Source organism: Podarcis liolepis, assembly GCF_965112155.1.
Source record: "Podarcis liolepis genome assembly, chromosome: 6".
Classification (NCBI taxonomy): Eukaryota; Metazoa; Chordata; class Lepidosauria; order Squamata; family Lacertidae; genus Podarcis; species Podarcis liolepis.
The window spans coordinates 16,189,965-16,211,811 of NC_139559.1; the positions used below are offsets into that span (position 1 = coordinate 16,189,965).

At 45.5% G+C, this 21,847-nt stretch overlaps 1 protein-coding gene across 1 annotated transcript; it reads right to left on the reverse strand.

Annotated features, from left to right (window-relative positions):
- Nucleotides 1-4,704: 4,704 nt before the first annotated feature.
- Nucleotides 4,705-7,080, reverse strand: MC3R (melanocortin 3 receptor). Its single transcript, XM_083510060.1, has 2 exons — nt 6,908-7,080; nt 4,705-6,685 (listed from the first exon to the last, which is right to left on the reverse strand). The coding sequence occupies exons 1-2, from the start codon at nt 7,059-7,061 to the stop codon at nt 5,655-5,657; spliced, it is 1,185 nt and encodes a 394-aa protein (XP_083366186.1). The 5' UTR covers nt 7,062-7,080; the 3' UTR covers nt 4,705-5,654.
- Between the last annotated feature and the right edge of the window lie 14,767 nt (nt 7,081-21,847).

Genomic DNA, 21,847 nt, shown 5'->3' on the forward strand with positions numbered 1-21,847 from the left:
TCCCCCTCCCACATGACTGCTAAAACTCCCATATACATAAATTACATGATCACATTTAATGCAACATGTAGTTTCGTCTTAAGAGCTACGCAGCTCTTTGAGTTATAAGCAACCTCCATTCCTGAGGAATTTGTAATTTCTATGTTCATGAAGAACATTTTCAGAGAGTAAGAGCAATTGCGAAAGGAATGTGGTGAAAGGCTTTTAAGAATCACAAACCAGGTAAGGCTCTCTCAAGAGCCAATATAACTATAATTGACTTTGCTCTAGGGGGTTGTAATAGTAGCTACCCCTTGCTGGAAACTTTTCCTGCACACTAGAATGACTTGTCAATTATCGAGCTCATGCCCATTAATGTTGTATATGAAGCACAGAACCGTTGGCAGGTAATTTCAGAGCAGTTTTATTCAAGAGTTCATTGCGTCTTCTTTTTTCCAGCAGAGGAGCTTCAGAGAACATCAAGTACAAGTGAAATGAATGCCACAAATATGTTATTAAAATGACAACTCCCCCAAATGCAATTGGGTTCCAGCAGAGCATATAGCAAGCAGGATCGCAATAAAGAATCTTAAGAACGGGGACATACGGAGCTCAGATTGTCAAAGAAGCCTTGTTTATCCTCCATGAGCTGCTCTCCAGAGTTTCAGACAGGCCTTTTCCAGTCCTACCTGGAGCTGCTGATGATTGAACCCAGGACAGTTTGCAATCAAAGCATGTGGTCTACTACAGAATTGCAGCCCTTCTCCAAACAGTGATATTGATGCCCCCAGCATTTGTGGAACCCGATACTCGATAGTATTAGGCTGATGCCACACAAGAAACTGCTATCCCAAACCTTGCCCCATAGATCTCTGCCTCACAAATGTGCTGTTCAGGGGTTATCTGTGTTTACGCGGCATATAAATTCTGTTAAATACAGAAGCACTGCTGAGAGTACCACCACATGCTCCAGAGGTGCGCTTAATTTACACTAGCAACAGGGTTTTTAGTGTTGCAGCTGCAACCCTCTGGAATTAATTACTGTGTTTTTTGCTCTATAAGACGCACCAGACCACAAGACGCACCTAGTTTTTGGAGGAGGAAAACAAGAAAAAAAAAAATTCTGAATCTCAGAAGCCAGAACAGCAAGAGGGATCTCTGCGCAGTGAAAGCAGCAATCCCTCTTGCTGTTCTGGCTTCTGGGATAGCTGCACAGCCTGCATTCACTCCATAAGACGCATACACATTTCCCCTTACTTTTTAGGATGGAAAAAGTGAGCCTTATAGAGCAAAAAATACGGTACCAGGTAATTAGTCAGGTACCTAGCCTCTTATCATTTAAGTAGCTACTGTAGATGTTTGTTTGAGTGGGCTTTTCCTCTGAAGTATTGAATTTATGAAAATAATAATAATGCCCCACATAATCGATCACATGACATGACCAGTTGAATGGCAATATTCATTAACTTTGGGAGGGCAGCCCCTTTAAATATTTTAGTGGGGGGGGGCAAAGGGACCTCAGCCCCTAGGAGTTGGCTCCTATGTTTCTGGCTGTGAAATGGTTTATAAAATGTTAAATTAATACAGTTGATTCCAACTAAGTTTCACTCAGTGGAGACTCATGACAATTAATAAAGATAAGTTCGTCATGCCTATTAATTTCAGTGGGTCTAATGTGAGTTATAATAATACAGTGGTGCCTCGCAAGACAAAATTAATCCGTTCTGCGAGTTTCTTCGTCTTGCGGATTTTTTCGTCTTGCGAAGCACGTCTTGCGAAGCACGGATGCACCCTGGTACTGTATTATAATGGGATAGCGGGCAAAGCACAAAGCTTCCCCAGCCTGGAGGATCTGTTGCCGGGAGTTTCCCCAGCCTGGAGGATCTGTTGCCAGGAAGAGGCAAAGACACCCCCTCCCACCTCCCCACGAAAACAGCCCCCCTTCCTCTGTCGCCAAGCCTTGCCGCGTCTTCGCTCCTCCAAACCGCGTCCCACATCAAAGCTCCAGCCCGCTCCTCTCCCTCTCTCTCCACCAGGTGCCAAAGGAAGTTCGAGCCCAGGAACCGAGGGCGGACGCACGAAGCGCCCGGCGCGGACTCTCCCTTGCTCCCCCCGTTACCTTGTGCCACGCCGCCGGGCTCCCCACAGTCTCGGCAGCTGCTCCCGGCTTCTTCCCACCCCCGCAAAGGTGCCTTTGCGGTGGCCCAAGCACAGTGGATGCCTCCTCCTCCTCCTCCTCCTCCTTTGTCCCGCCTCCTCCTGCCTTCGCGCAGTTAGGGCAAAATTTAGCAGTCACGTGGGGAGGGGGAGAGAGAGAGAGAGAGGCAGAGGCGGCGGCGCAGAGACCCAGCCAGATCCACTGGATCCCAGCCCACCTTCCTCCTCTGTGCCCTCTCCAGAAGAGGATCCCTCTGGAAAAGGTAGGTCGCTCCCTCGCTCCCTCGCTCCCTGCCAGCCCAGTTCCCGCTTCAAAAGGAAACAAACTCGCAAGACGTTTCGTCTTGCGAAGCAAGCCCATAGGGAAATTCGTCTTACGAAGCACCTCAAAAACCGCAAAACCCTTTCGTCTTGCGAGTTTTTCGTCTTCCGAGGCATTCGTCTTGTGGGGCACCACTGTAATAATAATAATAATAATAATAATAATAATAATAATAATATTTTATTATTTATACCCCACCCATCTGGCTGGGTTTCCCCAGCCACTCTGGGTGGCTTCCAACAAAATATTAAAATACAACAATTCATCAAATATTAAAAGCTTCCCTAACTAAAATTGAATACAACCCATAGTATGGGATGTGGGTGGCACTGTAGTCTAAACCACTGAGCGTCTTGGGCTTGCTGATCAGAAGGTTTGAATCCCCATTACGGGGTGAGCTCCCATTGCTCTGTACCAGCTCCTGCCAACCTAACAGTTCAAAAGTACACCAGTGCAAGTAGATAAATAGGTACCACTGCGGTGGAAAGGTAAATGGCATTTCTGTGCTTCCATCACAGTGTTCTTAGGGTTTTCTTCTAAGTTGAAAACAGAAAATTATCCCCCTCCGTCAGGAGGTAGGAAGGTGGGGCTGATTATAGAATCAGCTGTGTATCAGTTCTCTCTAGGAGCAACTCTATGCAGTTGGTGTCCCGAGAATGCATAGAACAGGTTGTCCAGAAGAGGTACAAAAATGACCTCTAGAGAAGGGCCATAGCTCAGTTGTGGAGCATTTGTCTTGCACATAGAAGGTTCCAGGTTTCATCCCTGGCATCTCCAGGTAGGGCTAGGAAGTCTCTTTCAATCCATGTAGAAAATATAGATTTAGATGGACCACCGGATCTGACTCAGTATGAGGTAGATTCCTTTGTTCCTATGCTGCACTTATCACATGCTTGTGGGGGCAGAAAGTATTTGGTAATAATAATAATTTATTATTATTAATACCCCACCCATCTGGCTGGGTTTCACCAGCCATTCTGGGAGGCTCCCAACAGAATATTAAAAATATGACAAAGCATACCATATTAAACACTTCCCTAAAGAGGGCTGCCTTCTGATGTCTTCTAAAAGTCAGATAGTTGTTTATTTCCTTGACATCCGATGGGGGGACGTTCCACAGGGCGGATGTCACTACCAAGAAGGCCCTCTGCCTGGTTCCCTGCAAACTTGCTTATCACAGTGAGGGAACCGCCGGAAGGCCCTCGGAGCTGGACCTCAGTGTTCAGGCTGAACGATGGGGGGTGGGGATGGGGTGGAAATGCTCCTTCATGGTAGCATGGATTTGCTCCTGCACTTTGTTACAGAGAACAAGCAGCTAAAGGGACAGCATTTTCAATCCTTACTGGGGGTTGCTACTCATATCCCTTGGGACACGGGTGGTGCTGTGCTCTAAACTACTGAGCCTCTTGGGTTTGCTGATCGGAAGGTTGGCGGTTTGAATCTGCACAATGGTGGTGAGCTCCTGTTGCTCTGTCTCAGCTTCTGCCAACCTAGCAGTTTGAAAGCACACCAGTGCAAGTAGATAAATAGGTACCACAGTGGTGGGAAGGTAAACAGTGTTTTCGTGAGCTCTGGCTTCCGTCACAGTGTCCTGTTGCACCAGAAGCAGTTTAGTCATGCTGGCCACATGACCCAGAAAGCTGTCTGTCGAAAAATGCCGGTTCCCTTGGCCTGAAATGTGAGATGAGTGCCACATCCCATAGTCGTCTTTGACTGGACTTAACTGTCCAGGCTCCTTTACCTTTTACCCCTTTACTCATAACCTTTAAAAGACAACTATATTATATCCAACAAGTGTGCATTTTGTTTAAGTTGGGGTGTTCACACATTGCATCCAACCAGTGTACAATTTGCGTACCTGTGTACAAAATAGCTGAGCTGAACAAGGGGACACTCTGTCACACAGGCATTTGCATACATGTAGAGACAGCTTGTGCCTGTGCTCATTGTGTACAAGCCTTCTGTGTACACAAATAGATTAGCTGCATGATCCTACAGTTATTCACATGTAACCTTCAATGAGTGTACAGTCCATGTATCTGTGTGCACAATAATTTATTTATTAAATTATATTATTTACCATGCCATAAAATAGCAGGCCTGTGTACAACAATATGTATGCAATAAAAGAGTTGAGCCGTACAAATAAACAGGTGTTCACTCTTTGAACAAGTCTACTGTCAGGGAAAGCTTAGCGAACACACCATCCAAGAAGCTAGAAAAGAACTGTGGGTTTTCTCTCTCTCTCTCTCTCAATAATGGAACAGCAATAGAATACACTCTTAGGAAACACATGTGATCTCAGATTTGCTGGTATCTTTTAAGGAATTAGAATATTTGCAGGCAATGAAAGCTGTCACCTGACTGTATCTTTCTCATGTTTGTTCTGAGAACACAAGGATGAGTATCTAAAGTCTTTTCCAACAGCAGTTCTGTGACTTGCTAGCTTTTCGTCCGTCTGGCAAAAAAAGTGTGGCATTCATCATACAGCCTGCTCCAGATAAGACCTTTAGCACAGTGCTGATGGCATGCACTGAAAAGCAGCAACAGCAGCAACTATGATTTGCTAGCACATAGTAAAAAGGATATTAGTTACAGTGTAATCCTAATCAGGTTTACTCTTTTGCATAAAGAGTAATATTTACCCTTATGTAATGTTCATGGGACTGCAGCCATGTCACACAGTTCTGTACATCTTTTTAAAACCAAGTCTTACTGTGTTCAAAGGAGTCCCCCCCCCCCCAGTATGTGTAGCTAGGATAGCCAAACTTTCAGCCAATGTTGGAGGTTTCATAGATCCTTTTCATTGTTCCTTGTCAGGTGCAACTTGCCAAGTGCCTGCAGTGTCACACAACACGAGAAAGTATATCTGCTGAAATTTTATTATATGCAACAGTGAGAAGCACGGGTGCTGGGGTACTGAAATTTACACCAGTTCCTCTCAAGTACTGCAAATTTGCTTCTGTGATCCCTACAAAAGTGCAAGCATACTGCATTAATGTACTCTTTTGCCATTTAGTTTTTAAAAACTGAAAGGTGGCAGCAGCGAGGAAATCATAGCTCTCCCCCTTTTACCCTCAGTCCTTAAGCTTTCCCCCTTTATCATTCTTAGCAATGACACTTTCAGACAGTATTTAGGATTTTTGCCTCAAAGCTAGCCACCTAATGCCTTCATAGACAGCAGAAGATGAGCACTTCAGAGCATGCACTGTCCTGAGCCTATGCCGTAACAGCAGCAGAATATTTCCTTGAACGTCTTTCGCATCTCCAAGCTCCGGAAGGCATAAATGAGAGGATCGATGACGGAGTTGCACATGATAAGGACCAGGTATGTGTTGAAATGTGAGGTGTAGCAAACACAGTGTGGGTTGGTTGGGCAGGAGATGATCAGAATGAGATGAAGGAAGAAAGGAGCCCAGCAGACAACAAAGACCCCGAGGAGAATAGTGATTGTGACTGCCCCTTTCATACAGGTGCGCTGGTGGGGAGCTCCGTCCACCGGGAGGGCTGCGATGCGCTTGACGTGCAGGCGCGCAAACAGAAACATGTGGACGTACAGCGAGGCCATGAGGAAAAGCATGGTGAAGAACATGGTGATGAGGCAGACAATGACAGTTTTGCTCTCGTAGTAGACAATGAACATGATGCCACAAAAGATGCAGGCGACCCAGATGAGCCCAATGAGAGCCAGGGCTTTCTTCACGGTCATGATGCTGTGGTAGCGGAGTGCATAGAAAATGGTAATGTACCTGTCGATGGCTATGACCAAAAGGTTGCATATGGAGGCAACCAAAGAGATGCAGATCATTGAGTCAAAGACATTGTCCATATGTTGGATGAAGCGGTCCTCCATGATGAGATAGCCATTGCTCAGGATGGCAATCATGATGGTTTCCAGGGCATTGGACATACTCACCAGTATGTCTGCTGCAGCCAGGCTGCAGAGGAAAAAGTACATGGGGGAATGCAGGTTGCCGTTTTTGATCACGGCAAGGATGACGAGGATGTTCTCCAGAAGGCTGATGATCCCCAGGGTCAAGAAGACCTCGGCTTTAATGAACACCTTTTCGCAGAATCCATTGTCGCTCCTGCTGCCGAGAAGGACCGAATCGTTGAACTCTTCAGTGGCATTAACCAACACAGGCTGAAAAGTTAGAGCCCAGCGTACCGTCGTGTTCATCGTTAAGGGACGGCGTTCAGCTTTGCAAGCGGTTATGGAAACAGCATCTGTAAAAAGACAGAATCGTTCAGAATTGCTCTAGTGCTCTTTATTGAATGAGATCAAGGAAGACTTGATTGGGGAAAAGTCCTCTTCATTCAATCCACCAGCTGGGGGATTGCTGGGGGAAGAAAAGCCCCCTCTTTCAGTGAAATCAGATGAAACAGCAAATGCTACAGAAATTTATGAAAGTTGAAATCATGGCAACAATAGCCCCCTTTATGATTCACCTGTTGAATTTAAAGTGACTGTCCTTGTGATATGCTCCCATGTCCTGGGACTGCGGTTGGAGCGGAGATTTAAAAAGCACTTCACAGCATCTCTTCCTGATTCATCTGAGAGAAGGAGGGCAGGAACAGTAAAAGAGCATTGGGTTTTATACATTCATGCATGGAGGGAAAACACTCCTACTTAATCTTCTGTGTCTCACAATGACCATTGGAGAGCAAGTACCTCTTTGACTGACAGTTACAATTCCCATTGCTCCAAGTCTCTGCTGCAAAACTATTTGGTGCCCTCTGCAGATCAGAAAGATAATATGTACGCTTTTTAAAAAATCCTGTCATTAGTCTATTACATGACAACCGAGAAAAGCATTCAAATATAGCTGAGAAGAAAAATTACAGGTTCTGGGTATATAATTAATCTACATTTAAAGTGCATTTATGACAACATTCACTCCTCACTGTTGTTTTTTCATTCCAAAAAGCTGCGAGTGGTTGCCAGGAGGAATAATGCATCACATTTTGCCAATCCAAGGATACATGTATCAGAGCAGTAAACTAAAGATGCAGTCTTAACTCCTAATCCATCTTGCTGGAAGAGGTTAGAATAGAATAGAGCAGAGGTCCAAAAGGTTTTTAGGCTACCACCCCATTGGTTCCCCTACCTTATTAGTAACGACTAATTTATTCGAAATCCAATTTTAACTATTTAGCTTAATTCAACAAAATTAATGAACTTGATCCAATGATACTAGCTTTTCAAAGTATGATAGTCATTTACACTTCAAGCACCCCCTGCCAACCCTTGTCGTCTTAGTGCCTCACTAGTTAATCTCCCTGCAGCCCGCAGGCAGCAGCACCCACTTGGGGAACCCGTAGAGTAGACCAGGGGTCAGCAAACTCTCTCAGACCTTGTGGGGGACGACGACTATATTTTGAAGAAAAAAATAATGAACGAATTCCTATGCTCCACAAATAACCCAGAGATGCATTTTAAATAAAAGCACACATTCTACTCATGTAAAAAGGATGTCACATAGAGGAGGGAGAAAGGTTGTTTTCTGCTGCTCCAGAGAAGCGGACACGGAGCAATGGATCCAAACTACAAGAAAGAAGATTCCACCTAAACATTAGGAAGAACTTCCTGACAGTAAGAGCTGTTCGACAGTGGAATTTGCTGCCAAGGAGTGTGGTGGAGTCTCCTACTTTGGAGGTCTTTAAGCAGAGGCTTGACAACCATATGTCAGGAGTGCTCTGATGGTGTTTCCTGCTTGGCAGGGGGTTGGACTCGATGGCCCTTGTGGTCTCTTCCAACTCTATGATTCTATGATTCTATGATAAACATCAGGCAGGCCCTACAAATAACCCAGAGATGATTTAAAATAAAAGGGCACATTCTACTCATGTAAAACCACGCTGATTCTTGGACAATCCGCGGGCCAGATTTAGAAGGCGATTGGGCCAGATCCGCCCCCCAAGCCTTAGTTTGCCTACCCATGGAGCAGACATCCCTATGCGTTTCTGGCCTCCACCAGCAGAGGGCACCCTGCCACTAGGGAGGCTGCCCACTGCAGCTGCAGAAAACGTGGCCCAGAATGGCTCAGAAAAGGAATGGTATAGGAGCGAGAGTAGAGCTAGGCCAACCATAGGTTCCCCTGGATCCTAAGGCAGTCTAGCTCCTGGCATGGGGCCCGATTCAGGCATCATGGCTGCACCACCTAGAAGCTGGTGCAGCAGAGTTTGTCAACAAAGCTTTCCCCTGCCCTCTTCTGCCATGGCTGGAATAAGAGGCAAGACTTCAGATGTGACAATGGCTCCCCTGCTTCTGCCTTTCTGCTCCCTGGCCAGAGTTAGGATTGCTCTGTTGCTCATTAACCGCTCATTATGTCAAAGCTTTCTGTATCATTCCCTGCTGAATGCTTTGTTATTATTTTCCCCACACTGCTATGATCATTTTCTTCACAAACTCTCAAGAAGCATTTTTTTTTTTAATAACAAAAATAGTCCTCATCTCAAGGCTGTTCAGTGCATCTCATCTGCATCACTCCAACACTTCCTTGTCTACATGGCGTCAGCTCCTTGGATATCTCTCGTGGTTTTCTTCTGAGATGTCACCTCAGCCTTGGCCATTCATGGTCTTTGTAATTACAGTTAAGGCAAACTGTCATGGACAAAATACTCCATTGCATTTCCCCCCTAGGGCAGAAATTCCAACTTTTTGCTACGAAACAACAATGCTCTTGAGAAAAGCCAAGATGAAACATATTTTTCCTTTCTTCACACGCCAAAAGTGAAAACATCTGAAACGAAAGAAGAACGAAGATTGTATAAACAGCTGGTACAACTCTAGGATTCTTGACCCATCACCCTCATGAAATCTAAGTAAACCCAGCAGGTGTTATTCAGTGCTAGTTGTACTCAGAGTAGACATACTGAAGCTAATGGACATGTACTTAGGTCTATTCATTTTAATAGGTCTACTTTGAGAAGAACCTAGTTGAGTATTACCCAATGTGTGCCATGGTTCATGTTGTCCCATTTCCACCTTTTCATTGGCTGTCAGCTATGAGGGCGGGGCAATATCTAATGTCATGTGGAACCAGGAGTGAAGCAACAACTCTGTAACTCCTGTAACATGTATTTATGAAGGGAGCAATCCTAACTCGCCCCCTCAGCTTGGTGAGACCACTGCTGTGCCCATAGCCCTGCCACATATGGTGGCTGCAGTGGCAGGTGGCAGGCAGAGAGACTGCTGTGCCAGCCTGTGACTGGACCCAGGTTAGGCCTGATGCCATCACATGATGGCAGTGGGGAAGGCTTGGGATTTAATGGCTCTTGGGCTACCACAGCCCCTGGTCCCTGTTAGAATTCCTGCTCCATGATTGCAGTCATGGGATTTTTGTCTATCACATGACGGTATATGTTTTGACTCCACAGAGTGGGAAGTGATGGAGACAGGATGTCTGTGTTACTGTGTTCCGTGAAGTGGGACTATTGTGCTTTCTTCTTTTTCTCTTTGCTGTCTTATGCTAGAGAGAGAGGGAGCCATGTTGCAGTGCTCCGTGTGTGTTTATATGTAAATAAAAGTAGATTAGCCAAAATGCTGAGTTGCTGAGGTCTGTTATGCAAGTTGCGCAAACTCTGCAGATCCCTAAGTGTGCTGATGTCTGTTGGCATCGGTCGCTATGATGTTCGGGCAGAAGAAAGCTTTTGAAGCTCCCAAACGATTGACCAGGAGGGAGGGAACATGCCAGTTGGGCATGTGTCTCTGCCAGGGTCCTACTCGAGAGTAGGACGAGATTCTGACAGTCCCTCCCTGCTCCCAGAAAGGCCTGCATGTTTGGTAGATGGAAAGGGAAACTTTGAGCTAGCATCATTCCATAGGTGGTAACTGATAGGCAGCTGACTGAAACTGCCTGGGCTTGGTGGAGGGACACCTCCATGCCTTCTAATTCCACCCCACCCCAATCCAAAGGGGGTTTGGATTGCTTTGTTAAATTTGCATTCCAGCAGTTTGACTTCCCGCCCGTAAGGCACACTCCTTCATTGTATCGCGAGGCAGATACAATGTTAATTCAGAATTAAGCTCCATCGATTTCATGTTTGCAAAGTAAGTGTCTACCGCAGCCTTGGAATGGTGGAGAGTAATTTTATGGGTGGCGGTGGAGCAGGTTAAGGCATTTATATTCAACCCTTTAATCCCTTCCTCCCCAAAAGGAATAGTTTCTGTGTGCTGACAGCCTTCACATTTAATTTTTAAACACATATTGGATTTCCTATCATTTTAAACAACAACACAATTCAATCGTCAAATCATTAAAAAACCCCATAAACAAACAAGGCGCGTAAACAGCTCTCTCTCACACAAAAACACACTTCTGTAGCTTCCAATCAAGGAATAAGTATGCAGAAATCAATTGTTAAATGGCCCTGCTTAAATCCAATGGCTTTTTATCCAAAAAAGACCAGACACTCTTAGGTCCTGTAACATACAATGAGACAAGTTAGTCACAATTAATTTAATGGATTTCAATGGCGCTTTGGCATGGACAATCTTCTTTTGATAGAGGGTTATTAGATTTACATACCCTCCAAGGACATTAATAGTATAATCCTAAATCCTAAAGCTTTAGAGAAGAGAATTCACTCTGCCAAGAAGGGGAAGCAAACAGTGCTGAGGAGACCCAGCGTCCAATCTCCAAGCGGTGAGATTCCAGGGGTTCCAGGCACTTACCCAGAGTTTGGTTCCCTTGGAATTGAGGTCACCTGAGACTGTGGTGTCTTTAGTATATATGGTTTATATACAACCTGAACATAAGGGGCTCACTGCATCAACACCCCAGAAGGTCTTGCTTCTCCCTTGGATTCCAGCACAAATCGAGCCTGAGCCTCTGTCCCAGCTTTCAGCCTGCTTTCAGCTCAGCTCACCCACAACTCATCTCCTATTGTTTTTCTAACAACCAGCCAGGTGGTACTTTTACCTTTACCGCTTCCTTGGATCCAGCAGGGCTCCTTTTATGTTTTATAGTTTCCTTCTGGCTGATAATTTCATTTCTAGGCAAATTGCTGGTTAATAGTCCAGAATGGTTTGCTGATGGAAATTAGTGTTACAGAGGGTTCATTTCTTCATGCAAAGCAATAACTCTGCCAAGGAGCTTTGGCACCATCCCTAAATGTCTGCAATCATCTGAAGACACTGTGGTTTAAATGTCTTAGTCTCAGACTCTGCCCTCCTCCTACTCTGTCAGCTCAGTTTTCACACCAGTTCTAATGACAGTAAAGAAGGGTTTGGTGCCATCTTCTGGCTTTCACAGTTATTTTAAAGGACAACTTCCTGGGAATGGAGAATATAGTCACTGCGTTAGACCCACAAGAGTAGAAACACAGGGGGCAGAGAAGGCGAGGACTTCTACAGACCAACTAAGTCCTCCATCACAACATACCCATTCCTCCCAAACCAACTAAGAAAAATCCCCACAACAACAAACAGGTTTACACAGACTGTGCTCAAAGCATGGAAAGAAAAAGAAGGTAAACTGTCCCCAACCTCATCCCCTGGCACACCACCTACTATTCCACCACACAGCACAAAACCTCCAGATAAAAACCTGGCAGGCCAAAGGCTTATACCGCCTAGCAGACTTCTACAAAAAACAACAAACCCTTATCAACACAAGAAATAAAACTAGGAGACACCTAAATGCCCTGGCTAACACATCACCAATTGCATGCCCTCTTAAACAATCCAGTAGTAAAATTAGCAGCAATTAGGCCCTTGACAACCTCCGAAAACCTCCTCCTAACAACAAAGGGACATGACAAAGGGATGGTATCTGCAATATATAAAATACTACTCCAATATCCCACAGACCCCCTAGACATGATAAAAAAACAATGGGAGGACAACATAGGCTATGAGATTAACCCCATCCAATGGACCAGAATGTGGTCTAAACCTCCCTTTAAATCCATATCAGTGAAAAGGAAAGAACTCACTCTGAAACTCACTTACAGATGATACCTAACACCATGGGAACTAGCACTAATACGTCCAGGAACCTCACCAAAATGCTGGAGAGGATGCACCTCCACAGGCACATACTTCCACATGTGGTGGGAATGCCCCCAAATCCAACTCTTCTGGACAGCAATCATAAAAGAAATATGCAAAATAACTAAGCAAGTGTTAGAAGTCACCCCAGAACTGGCCCTACTAAGCATCTTCTAAGATAATGCCCACTTACAGCACAAAGAGCGCATAACACAGGTACTCTCAACAGCTAGAAACATCATAGCCAGACACTGGAGAGACCTGTCAGGAGTAAGCATGGACCATTGGTATCAAATAGTATGGGAAACAGTCTTATTAGAAGAACAAACCAATAAACTGAAACTGACATGGGGACAAATAGAAGAAGATGACTTCACCCTGGTATGGCTCCTCTTTATAACATACACAGCCCAACAAGACAATGACAAGAATCCCCTGACAGCATACAAATCAATATGGCTAACCTGATACAAAAACACCCGCCCACCCCACTCACACATGAAAACAAAGTTTACCACAGCCAATCCCAAACAAACAACCATACCCTAGGCCAACCCCAACCTTTCTCACCACCAAAGGAACACAAGCAAATAGTAAAGAGAACCCGCACAAGCGACGCTGACACAAAACCCCACACATACATTAAGTAAAATAGAAACATCGCCATCCGACTCCACCCCCATTCACCATGCTCTCCTCCACCTCTCCCCCCCTTTTCTTCCTAATGTAACACTAATGTCTCAACAAATGAAACTGATCTGTAGAAAAAGCAACTTGAAAAAAGAGATATTGCACATACTTTTGTAAACCAAGAAACAACAACAACAACAATGGTACAGACCAACTACATAGATAAAAATGCAGGCTTAGGTTTGAAAGCAAAAAATGAATGAAATGGGGGAAGTAATTTGGGGGGGTAGCTGTGATTCCTGCACTCAAGGGGGTTGGACTACATGGCTCTTTGTATCCCTTCCAACTCTACTTTGTATCCCTTCCAATTCTATAATTCTATGATTCTACTTGGTGAGATCTTGGGCTTCTTGAATGAACAGACAGAAGGGGAAGTGGCAGTCTTACCTGCAGTAGGAAAACGGAACTCTGATTTTGCTGAAAGAATTGGGTTGTATTGCCTCCAGTGATAAAGTACTGCTTGTCACACAGGACGCTGGTCTCCTGACCCTAACACTTATCTAAGCTGGGGTGTCTCCTTCCAGTTTTATCCAAATACAAAGGGGTACTTAGAATGCCCGCCGGGGATACTTGGCTTGCATGGGAAACTAAGTCTGGCTCTAAGCCAGAGGTCACTCCCTCCAAGGAGAGGTGAGAGAGCCTTTAAAAAGCCTTGGTCCCTGACCATTGAGCCACATTGTCTGGGGACTGCTGGGCTTTGGAGTCTACAGGCTCCCCAGCTCTGTACTAGAGGGAATTTCAGAAACTGAAGCTTGCCATGCCACAGTGTTAAAAGGGGAGAAAACAAATCTGAACTTGCAAAAATATCAATGAACACATGCTTGGGAGTAATTTCCACTGAAGCTACTGCAACTTTATTCATGGTTAGGGTTATGCTGTGAAGCACTGGTGATTATCTTTAGCACTGCAACCTTAAAGTAACAGGATTCCTATTTTTTATTATTTAAAAAGTGGCCATCCTGAGTGATTTTTATTATTATTATCTAAAATGGTATGGAATGCCTTGTCCACTAGATGTCTCTGTTGGCTTTCCATATTCATTCTCACGAGCTCTGCCAAAAGTTTATTCTACATTTAAACAAGACACACACAATAATTTAAATAATTAAATGCCAGGTTCTCCCCCCCCGCCCCTTCTTTATTCAAACGTGATGCACAATAAAATCCCTCTGATCTGATCATCCTCAAGCTGTAATGCAAAATGCGGTCACACACACACGTCATTCCTTAAAAGTATATTGACAGCACATTGTGTCCTTCAGAGAATCATGGGAACTGTAGCTTGTTAAAGGCATTGGGAATTGTAGCTCCATGAGGGATAAGCTGTAGTTCTCAAGATTCTCTGGGGAAAATTGGATCATAATTTAACTGCACACATGGATGAACTTTCAAACTACATTTTCATTGACAAGACAAATGTGTGTGTGTGTGTGTGTGTGTGTGTGTAAAATGTAAGATATGATGCCTATATTTCCCATTAAAGTAAATGGGACTCACAGCACAATTCTATACAAGTCTTCTGAATTCAGAGGGACTTGCTTCCAGATAAATGTGCATACATTTTCTAGGGCAGAAATGGGGAGCCTGTGGACCTCCTGATGTTGTGGGACTGCGGTTCCCATCATCCATGACTGATGGCCATACTGGCTAGAGCTGAAACGTCTAATGTAGAACATGGTCTATATTCTGATTGCAGCTTTGATTTGCCTGGAATGTTGCATGTATGGATGTTTCATCTCTCCCCCCTTTGCCCTTCCTGATGTTGGAATGTGGCCCTCAAAAGGTTGGCTGGATTCAAATCCAGCCCTTGGGTGGAAAGTGCTTCTCCAGGCCTTACCCCACCCCAGTAGAAGATATAGACCTTCACAATTTGTGGCTTCCTAATCTGAATGCAGCCCATCTGTTGGTTGTCCATGTGCTCATCTTTACAGAGGGCTGTCCTCTACTCGAAGGGCTGATAGAGGACAGTTGTATGTTTCAAAGACTATTCCCTCAGAAGGGCCACCCAGTCCAGGGCTGGTTTAAAGACAAAAAACAATAAGAGATACCATGGATATTTGTAGCTGCAGCTGGAGAACAAGCCAGCTACAGTTTTTCCCACTATGATAAGAGGGACTGCATTTCCATTTGTTTCTGAATTTGCAGCTAGACATAGAAATGGTCAGATGCATATTTTATGAAATCTGTATACTTTTTTTTAGCAATAAATAAGTGGCCACCCTACTTCATGACTTTGGTGGCAAAGTGATTGAATGCTTGCTCCTCCACTAAAGTAAAAAGAAAGAAAGAAAGAAAGAAAGAAAGAAAGAAAGAAAGAAAGAAAGAAAGAAAGAAAGAAGGTTCTTCCTGACATGTCAGCTTCCTATTTATTTTTGTATAGAGATGAAATCCAGTAGTGTGATCCCCAACCTGCATTCTGAAGTGGTAAAGCCGAGATCTGAGTCAATGATTATCCCATTTGGAGCTCGGCTGCTGAACTGTGGCATTTAAGTACAGCAAACCCAAAGAGTGGGAGGATGTTCCCGCCGCCCTTCACACTCTCTCCTCCTGTAAATGTTTCTTGACCTGCCTCTTTATCCTGCCCAGGAGATCCATAACTGCTAAATGTATTGCTTTCCACTTCTTTGTGTGCTGAAGTTCAATGCAAAACCTCTGCTTTATTTGGTGCGTGGTCCATTGCCAGCCTTCCTTGTGATATTGCCGTCCTTGGAGACCCACAGTGTCACTGAACTGGTATCCTGCATCGCAGCAAGTACCTATTAGCCAGGGCTGACTGATGGATTTTCTCCCCCCCCCCTCTTTTTGCAAAATGTATTTGCTTCAGTACATGTAGGCTCCCCATCTGATCCTTGTTAGCTGAGCTTTGTTTTTCCTCACTGGAATCAGGAAACAAAAATTAAACAGTCCAGACACCTCTCTCTCCTCCAAACCTCCCTCCCCACCCCTTTTTGGCTGTTTGCATAAATGATGCCTAGAGGAGGTGGTAGTGTGGGAAAGAGTCGCATGACGTGCCTTTGAAACAAGGATTGCTCTTTCTAATAGGGCAGCTCAGCCACATAACCCTTCAGCTTATTTCTACTGTGGGATGTTTCTCATAACAACCACCTCCCAGATGTATTTGCCTGGACTGAAGTCTGGCAGCAGTTCATCTCTTCTTTTCTAGCACTCATCCAAGCAAACTGGGTGCAAACTAAAGTTAGTAGCCACCATCTATCAATGCTATTTTAAGCAAACATTTTATAATCAACAGTAACCACCAGTTCTATGGAAGCATAGAAAGAAAGAGTCCTCTTTCAACATGGAGAACAAGCACTGGGGGTGATGGCTATTGGGAATGGTAGGGCGGAAGACAGGGAGCTCAGAAGTAGAAGAGCCAATGATCCTGGTGGAGCCAACTATTCCTGGTTTTGGCTCCATTCTGCCTGTTGAGTTCTGCAAGAGCAAGACTGACACTAAGGAGGGAACGTCTGACAGCCAGTACCACCCAATGGACTGGTTGTAAAGAAGGAGACAAGGCAGGTGATGGCTGTTGCTGGGACAATTTGCTCTACTGGAGAACAACAAAATATAATTGATAAATATATGAATGATGCAATCTACAGGTGAATGATGCAATACTAAGTTTAGGAAGCTGGCAGAATCTACATTGACTTGAGCGGATCTTGGGTTTGGCTTGTGCTGCAAGACATTAAACCCTGACTGTTATAGAAAAGATGTCAAATATAACTCTGTCTTGAAATTCTTCCCTTCTTCCACCTTAGCTGTGCATGAGTGTCAGGGACTGGAAGGACACTGACAAGTGTGCACCGGGGGCAGGGGGGTTGGAGTCTGACCCAGGAGAGGGGGCCAGTGATTTGTGGAGACCTGTACCAGCCAGGAGGCAAGAAGCAGAGGCAGGGGAAGCTTCAGAGCTGGAGTATGGAGCAGAGGATGGGTCGTAAGAAGAGGAGGAAGAGGCAGGCCATGCAAGTGGGGTGGTCAGGTGCTTCCCCACCCCCTCCTGCATCCCAGAACTAGGAGGGGATTGAAGAGGGAAGAACAGAGACAGCTTCCACACATGTAATAGTAATTTATTATTTGTACCCTGCCCATCTGGCTGGGTTTCCCCAGTCACGCTGGGTGGCTTCCAACAAAGATTAAAAATATATTAAAATGTCACACATTAAAAACTTCCCTGAACAGGGCTGCCTTCAGATGTCTTCTAAATGTCAGGTAGTTGTTTTTTCCTTTGACATCTGATGGGAGGGCGTTCCACGGGGCGGGCGCCACCACTGAGAAGGCCCTGTAGCTTAGCTTCTCGCAGTGAGGGAAACACCAGAAGGCCCTCGGCGCTGGACCTCAGTGTTGGGGCAGAATGATGCGGGTGGAGACACTCCTTCAAGTATACTGGGCTGAGGCCATTTAGGGCTTTAAAGGTCAGCACCAACACTTTGAATTGTGCTCGGAAATGTACTGGGAGCCAATGTAGGTCCTTCAGGACTGGTGTTATATGGTCTCGGCGGCTGCTCCCAGTCACCACTCTAGCTGCTGCATTCTGGATTACTTGTAGTTTCCGGGTCATGTAGAGCCCCATGTAGAGTGCATTGCAGTAGTCCAAGCGGGAGATAACCAGAGCATGCACCACTCTGGCAAGACGGTCCACAGGCAGGTAGGGTCTCAGCCTGCATACCAGATGGAGCTAGTAGACAGCTACCCTGGATACAGAACTGACCTGTGCCTCCATGGACAGCTGTGAGTCCAAAATATGTGCGAGCAGTCTGTCAGGGGGAGGTACATAAGCTGGTGGAAGGCTGGTTGCTGCAACTGCTCCATAGAGGGCAGACCAGGGACTAACTCCTGGATGCTAGACTGGTGTGTATGGGTGTTCGGAGCTGTAGAAACCACTGTAGTTGTCCTCATTTGACAATAAAGAGTTAACTATCTGCCGTGTGCTTCTTTTGGCTGGGAGGCACCCATGACAGAGATTGCCTTCCACTTTGATCAAAACAGAAGGCACTGCCTATGGCAACAGATGAAGTTCAGGTTAGGAATGAGGAAGTAAATGAAGATCTTCAGCAGCCAACACATAATGCTGTTTTTAGGTACAGCAAATACAGGTTGAGCAGGAGAAGCACACACATAAAGCCCTTAGGAAAATAAATCCAAGACTGCCCTTGGGGAAAACCCAGCTCAAGCTTTTTTGCTGCTCTGGAAGAATTAAAGCATTGTGTTCCACACACTGCATTCCCGGCACAGAGTATCCTGATGAACAGGAAATATATTTTATGTTGCCCTTTCAATGTTCCCTCTGCACCATTCATTTTAGACTCACAACAGCCCTATGAGACTGAGCTGGTAACTAGGAGTACTGTGTTTTTTTGACCTCAGGCGGTTGTGGTGAACTGCATTAAAGGACTCCCTGGAAGATACAATAGCCATCTTCAAATATCTAAAGAGTTGTCACGTGGAAGGTGGAGAAAGCTTGTTTTCTCCTGCTCTGGAGGGTAGGACCGGAACGAATGGATTCAAGTTACAAGAAAGGAGAGTGCAACTAAGCATTAGGAAGAACTTTCTGACAGTAAGAGCTGTTTGACAGCAGAACAGACTCCCTCCAAAGGTGGTGGACTTCCCTGCACTGGAGATTTTTAAGCAAGGATTGAATGACCATCTGTCATAGATATTTTAGTTGAGATTCCTGCATTGCAGGGGGTTGGACTAGATGGCCCCTGGGCCCCTTCTAACATGGAATTATATGATTCCATGTTTCAGGCTTAATTCTAAAGGGAGAGTCACCTTACCCTGTAGTATATCTATATATTCATTATTAGAATGATTCATTTCTAAGTCAGCAGCCGGGGCTGTCTTAAGCATATCTGGCACAGTGGTGCGAAGATCCCTCCGGTGCCCCCCCCCTTTCCTAGAGTTGCTGATCTTTTTTAGGACAGTGCTGCCGGCAACGCGCCCAGCTTTGCGGGGCTGGAGGAGGCGGGCAGCAGCTGGAGGGCAGCTCCTCCGGTGGGTAAGAGACAGGCTGGACGCGGCAGCTCAGCCTGGCTGCTTTGTGCCATGGTGGCCACGGCAGGCAGAGGCTCCGGGCGCGGCATGGCGGGGGAGGGCGAGGGCGGTGAGCTAATGCTGGGAGGCACCGCGTTCAGCCTCCGCCTCTTTCCTGGTGCCCTCCAGAAATTGGCTCCCAGGCGCCCTGCGCCACTAGCCTCTATGGGTAAGACGCCCCTGTCATCAGCAACATCGGGAGGGGGCTTGTTGTACCAACTCAGATTGTTAGTTCAGTTAGCAGTTACTACTATTTGCTCTGTCTGGCATTAGCAATCCAGGGTCTCCAGCGAAAAGTCTTTCCCATTACCTTCTACCTGATCTTTTCAATCAGAGATGCTAGCCAATGATCCTGAGATTTCTGCATGCAAACCATGTGCTCAGGTTAGGACTTGCCTAGACATACTAAATTTTGTTTTTGTTTTTATTTATTTTTTAATGACAGCTCTAGTTGTAGTGAGCAGACCTTCTGGCTGAGCTGTGTATTCTAACAAAACGAGCCCTGTTCCTTCTTACCTGGCTGTCTGTTTCCCCGAAAAACCAGAAGGCATCCCCTGAAGCCTGTTGCAACAGTGATGGGGCTGTCCCAAAACATTTAGTTGCCTGAAGCAGAACAGGAAGGTGTACAATACCAAAGCCTCGCTCAGTTATTTTGGCACCTGAAACAGAAAATCCCACAAGCCTCTTCCTTTCCCTGGTTGAAAAGGAAAATAGACTAAATAATTAACAATTTGCTGTCCCTTTGTGACACTCAAAATCATCCACCTGAGGATTCTGCCTCACTCTGCCTAATGGAAGTGCTGGCCCTTAACAGCAGTCTGTAAAACCCAAGGTTGATAAGCATTTTAGTTCTTTTCAAGAGTTCATTAGTAAAATAAAATAAAATAAAATAAAAAATAAAATAAAATAAAATATTGGAGATTTCCACCGAGATGTCCTACAACGAGCATCTGAAAAAGGATTTCTGAAAAAGGCTACAAAATATGAATACAGTTGTGGTTGGTGGGGTGGAACAGCATGGTTTACCTGGCTTCCCAGTGTGGAAGTTGCTATGAGAAGGAGGGGCGAGACTGCAGGGAAGTTGGTGTGGTTCAGGGCACAGTGGGAGGAGCATTGGGTTGGTTTTGCCACTGTGTCCACACCACACTGACCTCCACTCCTCATTCCCTCCTCCTCTTTGTTGCCAGCAATGATTTCCGCATTGGGATGGAAGCCATGCCACCCGACCGGCTGCTACTGTTTGAATGGTATTCTATACATGCCTAGGGCCTTTGAGTTTCACCTGTCTGGATTAAGTGTTCTCTAAAGTTTCTCCATCTCTGGGTCATATTCATGAAGTTATTATAGTTTTTGCGATCAAACAATAATAAACATTGGAGGAAGGTCTTTCAGGGGGACTCAGGGGCCCACTTCTGGGGGACTTTGTCCTCCACCCCCTGAAGAAAGGGTGGGTGTGTGATTGTACAGATCAGGCCTCCACAAATGCAGGTCTCATCCCATGTCCCAAATAGAAGCCAGACCAGTGAATATGATCAGTAATTGCTGTTGTTCTTGCTTTCAGTCTGCAAAAGATAGCCATTCACAAGATGCATGCCTTCCCCTGGTGTGGAGGTCAAGATCTGGGCTCCATGGCTTCTCCACAGCTGGAAAATAACTGTAACATTTCTGTAACATTTGAATACAGTGGTACCAACAGGGACGGGTGGAATTGTGATGTGTTCATTGTGTATTATTGTTGCAATTTCTTATTCCTTGCATATCTTGTAAAATCCTGGATAAAATATCATTGCACTGATGAAGTAAGTTAGTTGGATACCACCCCAGGGTGCTACAACTGTGCAATCTTTGCTGCTTAAATGCTGTGCTCACTTTCTTATGAAATTGATCACTCCTAGAAAGGGCCATCTTTACCCAGGGGTGCAAGGGGTGAGGGGCACCCAGGCGCCAAATTCTGGGGGGCGCCAGGTGCCCGCTGCTGAAGCTGCCTAAGCTCTTAACTATCTACCTGTGATGAAATAATAATTAATTTTGATCAAGCTAGAAAAACAAAATACATATATACCTAGGCATTACTGAAATGTATACCTACTGTTTTACTAAAGGATTTTCGACTTTGTGCGCTCGTTTACCAAAGACGCGCTGCACCAGCGGCGGCGCTTGTCATTCACAACAGCAACATTTGTCAGACTCAATGATGGCGCTTGTCATTCTCAACGGCTCCATGCATGCGAAATTAACTCTTACGTCAAAATATTATGTTACGTATTGTATTGAGCTGCTATGCAGCAGCGAGGTCAGTGGCACCTTTGACACCTTTGGGGGGCGGCTAAACTAAATTTGGGGGCACTGGGTAGATCTTTGCACCCCGGCGGCGCATATGCTAAAGACGTTAGTGCTCCTAGACCTGAACCTGTGCTTGGAGAACTGAACAACCCCATAGATTACAGCTCTCCCCAGTGGCGTAGCGTGGGGGGTGCAGGGGGGCCTGGCCGCACCGGGCGCAACATCTGGGGGTTAGGGTTAGGGGGCGCAAATCCACGGGTTAGGGGGCGCAAATTACTTGCCTTGCCCTGGGTGCTGACAACCCACGCTACGCCACTGGCTCTCCCTATTCAAATGTTGCTCCAGCAACCAACAGACACTGCTTTCAAATAAACCTGGGTGTATTTACT

Excerpts from the sequence above, each read along its gene's own strand:
- MC3R (XM_083510060.1), bottom strand. The coding sequence starts at position 7,061 with ATGTATAAAACCCAATGCTCTTTTACTGTTCCTGCCCTCCTTCTCTCA. Across the intron at positions 6,686-6,907 it reads AGTCACTTTAAATTCAACAG|ATGCTGTTTCCATAACCGCT; the intron begins GTGAATCATAAA and ends GTCTTTTTACAG.